The sequence below is a fragment of the Homalodisca vitripennis genome, chromosome 3 (assembly GCF_021130785.1).
Source record: "Homalodisca vitripennis isolate AUS2020 chromosome 3, UT_GWSS_2.1, whole genome shotgun sequence".
NCBI lineage: Eukaryota > Metazoa > Arthropoda > Insecta > Hemiptera > Cicadellidae > Homalodisca > Homalodisca vitripennis.
The window spans coordinates 58878180-58884785 of NC_060209.1; the positions used below are offsets into that span (position 1 = coordinate 58878180).

The 6606-nt window shown below is 32.8% G+C and overlaps 1 protein-coding gene across 1 annotated transcript; it reads left to right on the plus strand.

The window, feature by feature from the left end:
* Nucleotides 1–1165: 1165 nt before the first annotated feature.
* LOC124358649 lies at nt 1166–4966 on the plus strand. Its single transcript, XM_046810950.1, has 2 exons — nt 1166–1305; nt 4138–4966. The coding sequence occupies exons 1-2, from the start codon at nt 1183–1185 to the stop codon at nt 4477–4479; spliced, it is 465 nt and encodes a 154-aa protein (XP_046666906.1). The 5' UTR covers nt 1166–1182; the 3' UTR covers nt 4480–4966.
* The last annotated feature ends 1640 nt before the right edge of the window (nt 4967–6606 follow it).

Below are 6606 nucleotides of genomic sequence, written 5' to 3' on the forward strand. Positions count from 1 at the left end.
TAATTACTGATTCTTTCTTTTACCGCTATATCGCGAGCAACTACAGCTTTTCAAGTGGAGTCAAGTTTGATCACTAGATAAAATATCTTCTCGCAGACATAGACATGTTACATAGGAATTAGTCTGCCCTTGTCACCACTCACATATTCGCTTACATTGAATGAACATATCCTTTATTTGACATTTGAAAAGTGCTTAATTCCAGTGTCGACAATTGAGACAACATCGTGACAAGTGTTGACCAACCCTCTCCTGATGACGATCATAGAGTATCTTCCCTTCACACTCAAGCACGCTTAAAACCTCACCAACATTACTTCATTCTCAAGAACTGCGTATGTGGTATATGAACTTAATTTCTCATAGTTAAAACGTGCAAAATGTTACATAAAGGTACCCCTCGTCCGATGGCGATCATCTTCCCTTCACACTTAAACACGCTTAAAACCTCATCAGCGTTACTTCATGCTCAAGAACTGAGTATGTGGCAAACTTAATTTCTCATAGATAAAACGTGCAAAAGGTTTCATGAAGGTAACCCTCGTCCGATGACGATCATAGAGTATCTTCCCTTCACACTCAAGCACGCTTAAAACCTCACCAACGTTACTTCATGCTCAAGAACTGATAATGTGGCAAATAAACTTAATTTCTCAAAGATCAAACGTGTAAATGTTACATGAAGATAGGCCTCTTTCGATAACGATCATAGAGTATCTTCCCTTCACACTCAAGCACGCTTAAACCTCACCAACGTTACTTTATTCCCAAGAGCTGGGTATGAGGCAAATCATCTTAATTTTTTACAGATCAAACGTGCGCAATTTTACAATTTAGTAATAGTCATCAAAATCCCTACTTAACTAGATAAAGATAACTGGATTAAGGAACGATTCACTGATTATCAGACCTATGGTGAGCGATTCATCTCCTTACAAAATAATAAAACAAACAAATTCCCAAGTCCTCCAAAAGGTCCTGCCGGAAGTGAACATCTTGAATATTTATTAGGAAGAATGTTGTCAATAAAACCAAGTGAACTTTTCTGAATGCCAACATCCTGTGGATTTCGACACATGAGATCTGGGAGGCTGTGGCCGTGGCATCCTGTGTGAGTGTGGACGATATTTAGCAACACCTGCTACAGCCACAGCCACAGCTGATCAGGGGGCACATTGTGTAATGTGGCGCAGTATATATACACGGCTGACACGCCCGCTACACCGTACACACAGCCACTTACTCCACACGCACTGCAGCTGTCCCGTCCCCGCACCTCACACATCAGTCATGTTCAAGATTTGCGTGAGTATTGTGTATTTCGTTTTTTAGTTTCTATACGATATTGCATGCCGTTTTACGTCTAAAGATTTTACTATAATGTTAATAGCTAAATTAGCTTTCATAGCCTAACGTTATCCCTGTCAGCATTATAATACCATTCTTTTTATACCCTAACTGTTTTTAAATAACTCGATTTATATTTTTGTCAAATATGTTAAGTATCTTTTTGTAACTACTACTAATACTCATAAGTATTCTTTATGCAAAACTTTTACTATTATAAAACTATTATCCAATGATTTAAATAAAATGTTTTATTTGCTACCCTGCACATTTGAACGGAAATAGATCAGCCCAAGCTCTGTCGGCCAAAATACTCCAGGTGAGAGTCACCAAGAAAAGGCACAAGAATAGCCTATTTTATATGTATACAGTAATTGGATTTTCCTAATACATTTCTGCAAACTTTTTTCATTAAAATTGTGTATAAGATTTTTTAAATAATCTTAAATAATACATTGTGGCAGCCTCAGAAAAAGTACGGGTCACTGACTACCGGTGATTACGTATATTTATGTATTTAACCCCCTCAGTCTGAGACTGGTGATAGAATTGGTGATATAAATTTCTTCAGAAAACAACTTAGTAGTTTTGTTTATGTTGACCTCTTAGTCTATAGCTTTCTGAATAAAACTTTTTTGATGAGCCAAATTTTTATTCCGGAGTGACACATTCAGTATGTTCAACTATATAAAAAAACATATGTTCTTTCTTTTTGTGGCAATTTAACTAACTTGAAATAATCTTTGATTTAGTTTTGTTTGTCATCATAAGTTAGGCCAAAGTAAATAAATTTTACTCTTTTATCATGAATATAAACCGTTTCAATGTTAAACATTGCAATTAGAATATGGTGCTCTTATCTACGAGTATATAACACGGGACGCAAAATAAAATAAAAATAGATTGTGTTCCAAATTTGAAGATATTGTTTAGTTTTTAAGATAATCTATTCTAACGCGTGTTTTTACATTTAAATAGAGTTAAATCAATAAAAGGAAGAAAAGTACCATGAACTCAGAGGGAAGCATTAGCATATTAAAAGTGAAATGTAACATTAGACACAGAAAACCCAGCTAATTTGTTATTGTCTGAGCCCATTCTAGTTCCCTATCAGTATACTTCTATTGCTTATTTCATATTTAAAAACAATTCTGAGACATGGTGTTAATATTCAGAATAGTTATCATACAAATTCACGTTTACTTTAATGGAAAAAGTGATTGAAAATAATAATAAACTATTTAATCTTATTTAGATATAAGAATAATTTCATTATTTAACTACGAGTAGTTTATTGGACACATCGTTTTTTTATTTGGACTTTGAATATAATATTGCTTTACAGGTTTGCATTATAAATCTTTTATTGTTAATATTTATTTCATATCTAGATTTAAACGATTTTAATTTTGGTTCAACATCTTCTAGTGTAAAACACAAAATTTCCAAATTTTTCCTTGAAGTATTTTAAACTACTTGTAGTATACCTTTAGAAGAGACTTCTTTGTACTACTAGCTGGTTTATCTAAATAAATGATTAATTCTTTCAAAACAGGGTTTTAATATCATTTTACTTTGATGTGGCTGAATAATTTCATAATATAAATAATATTTTTTTATTGAGGGTTTAAACTTTATAAGTGAAACTCTGCTCATCAACATTGGCCATGACATGTTATTTTTATGTTCCACGGTGACTTTTCATAAGTATTTAGATTATTAAAAATATCCTTACAGTGTTTCGTATAGAGTTGTTGATTGCTGTAAAACGAAGTTAAAATTTATATTACCCCCTTAACTCTGATAATATGTAATACAATTTACCCTTAAAGCCCAGTGCAAACATTTGTTGTGTCTTTATTGGCCACAATCTGACATTAAATAGTCAAGTTCGTGTTCTTACATTCATCATTAATATTTTACATTAATACAGTCAATAGATTATTTAGATAGATTTATTATGTATCAGTCTTTGACAAGATATTGCATCCACTGCTAAAATATATTTCCGCTTGTAACATCGTGATTGTGCTACTTAGCGGGAAACGTACAAAACAACAATCATAAACACTAGTAAATAGAACTACTAAACACGTTTGAGTAAACTCAGAACGTAATGAAATATACTCAACATTTTAAATGTAACTTGTAAAACGGAGGTAAATAGGTCTCTATGAGATTTAAATGGATAAAACTCTGAACAAACGATTTAGTATATACATATATTATTATATTAACATGTATATATATATATATATATATATATATATATATATATATATATATATATATATATATTAGCTATATAATATTTGTTTTAAAGAACAAAATTAGCTTCATCAACCGAAATTTCTGCCACACAATCCCCAAATGGATACAAGATATATATTCTCCAGAAAGTAATTATTAAGTTAAAAGAATGTAAATACAAATGAATAAATTCAGTGGCATTTGGTGATAGGCAATTAGATATAATTCACCCATGCAGTACGAGTACGCTCGATATCACCGAGGCCTACAAGTATTAGGTACTCAATACATCACCAGTATTCTTATTACATGTCACGTTGTACATATAGAGTAATTAATACACGTTCAAAAAGATTAATTGTGCCATTTTGAATAATGTACAACATATCTTGTAATTCTCTGGACGACAAGGCCGATAGTGTCAAAGTTGGAAAATGCGGACTACAGACCCTTAACGTTACTTTGTGGTAAGAGTTAATTATGCATTTGTTACTTCTTTAAGGGAAAATATTGATTACTTTGTTTATTTCTGTACCACAGGTACTGGTTGCCCTTGTGGCCTCTGCCTTGGCTGCCCCAGTTGAGGAGAAGACCAACACCAAGAGGGGTCTGTCTCTGGGCTACGGCTACGGGGGTCTTGGCTATCCTCTAGGTCTGGATTCCTACCACGGACTTGACTACCATGCTCCTCTGCTGAGCAGCCACGCTCCCATCGTTAGCCATGCTCCCATCGTTAGCCACGCTCCTATCGTGAGCCACGCTCCTCTCTCGTACCACGCTCCTCTCTCCTACCACGCTCCTCTCTCCTACCATGCTCCTCTGGGCTACAGTTCATACAGCTCCCCCTACCTCGGACTCGGCCATTACCCTTACGTTCATTAGGGCTTTATCAACCCTAATTTAACTATAGGAAATATGTCTCAACTATTTCTTTAAATTGTGCCATTAAATGTCAGATAGTACCTTATTTATCTTCAACAAGTATTTTTATTAAAGAGAAAACATAACTTTTACGCAATTGAAAAACAATCATTTTAAGTTAAGTGCAATATATTTAGTTTATATTTTTCATTCTTTAATCTATCAAAAGTCAGTGGTTTATACCAAGATAAGCTGTTTTGTCAACTATAATATTAATACAAGGTCACTGAGTGTATACATGACAACTTAACAAGATACACTTTCTGGCAACAGGAAAGCCTTGTGTTATTTAAAAGCTAGTCAGTCTGGTTGTAATTTTACTGTAATCTTTGTTAAGGATAATTTCTACTTGACATTTTAGATTACAACTAATTTTAATTCATTTATACCTACTAATTCATATTGTATACGCATAATATATTTCAGTTAATAAAATTGATATTTTTAATACTTTTGAGTTTTTACCTGCCTCTTCATGTATATATATATATATATATATATATATATATATATATATATATATATATATATATATATATATAGATAGATATTTGAGTCACAACTTTCGTTATTTCATTAATAATTCAATGTGTCAAATTTCGTGTCCAAAACCTGCAGTTGGTAAGTCATCTGTAAGTCATGTAATCTTTATGCTGTAGTTTCCAGGACGTTTATACACGTAAAACCTAACTAGACTTACGATAGAATACAAAATATGACAATGTAACAGTGAATCTAGGATTTTGATTCCATTAGATTCATCATATCATCTTAGGTTTCCAGGAGATGAGGAGAGGTTATAAAGATCAGACTCGTCTTTGTAATATCTTATATCTTCTTGTAAATAAAAATGAATCGTTAATGTGTTGGTAAGCGCTAATCTCAAGAACGGCTGGACCAATTCGGTTAATTCTTTTTGTAAAATGTCCATTAAAATCCGAGGAAGGTTTTTATGAAGCAAAATATAAGTAAAGTTACCTTGAATATTTTGAAATTCAGAAAAATGTAGTTTTTACGTTTCATAATCCAAATTAAACTGGCAGTAAACAGCTGTTCACACCTTCAGTTTTATGTCGACAAATTGGCTGGAACATCTGTTTATATTTAAATTTTAGCAAATTTTAAGTAAACAGTGCTTGATCATTAGTGTAATGCAGATAGTAAATAAAAAGTTAGAATCAAAATTTTACTCCAGATCACGCCAGTGATGAATTTAAACCATCTAATGCATTTTATATTAAACATTGTTATAAAAACAACCTTAACGAACAAAATCATGAATGTTTTCACATACGTTACTTTAAACTGGTGGGCTTCCTTGAAATTGTGATATGGCATTTTAACAGTGGCTTATGGGAAAACAGAGAAATTAATACTAACATGACTCAATGTAACAAAAAACTTTTATTTTGAAATGCTGCGTAACCTTAATAAGGATTTCTCTCTTATACCAAAAGTACATAGGAAATGGGTATGACTTCTCCCTAGGCCGTAATAGGCTTCTCAGTCCTACTTATGTGTATATTTTATTCATCAGGACAAAAAGGCAAACCCAACAACAAAAAGGCTATGTCCCTGGAAATATTTGAGACGGAAAGTATATTACAGAAGCCCATAGTAGATGGTTTTGACCAAAGTAGATTTCCAAGAACTGCATAATCAAACTATATAATATTTTGATCGAGGCAATGCGGCAAACTAAATTGTGACATATAATTTAAACGTTCTGCAGTAGGTACTTTTTAATCTAAGTAGGGTTCTTGGCCCTATACGTAAGTATACTTTTTTCTTCGACAGGACCAGGTAAACACTAATATGGTACTGGAAATATCTTAGACCTGAAATATGTGATAAAGGCCAGAAATAGACGCTTTTTGACCGAAGTAGGTTTCCAAGACCTGTGTATTGTATTTTCTTGATCAGGGTAACAATGCAGGCTCAGCTGTGACGTTGGAAATATAATTAATTTGAACCATAAATGCTCTTCCACGTGCAAAACATGCTATATTAATTAAATTAAACTCTGATGCTATTTACCATGAACTTAAATAATGTCTCCTTGATGTATGCCTACTTACGTTTTAAAAT

Excerpts from the sequence above, each read along its gene's own strand:
- LOC124358649 (XM_046810950.1), top strand. The coding sequence starts at position 1,183 with ATGTGGCGCAGTATATATACACGGCTGACACGCCCGCTACACCGTACA. Across the intron at positions 1,306-4,137 it reads CAGTCATGTTCAAGATTTGC|GTACTGGTTGCCCTTGTGGC; the intron begins GTGAGTATTGTG and ends TCTGTACCACAG.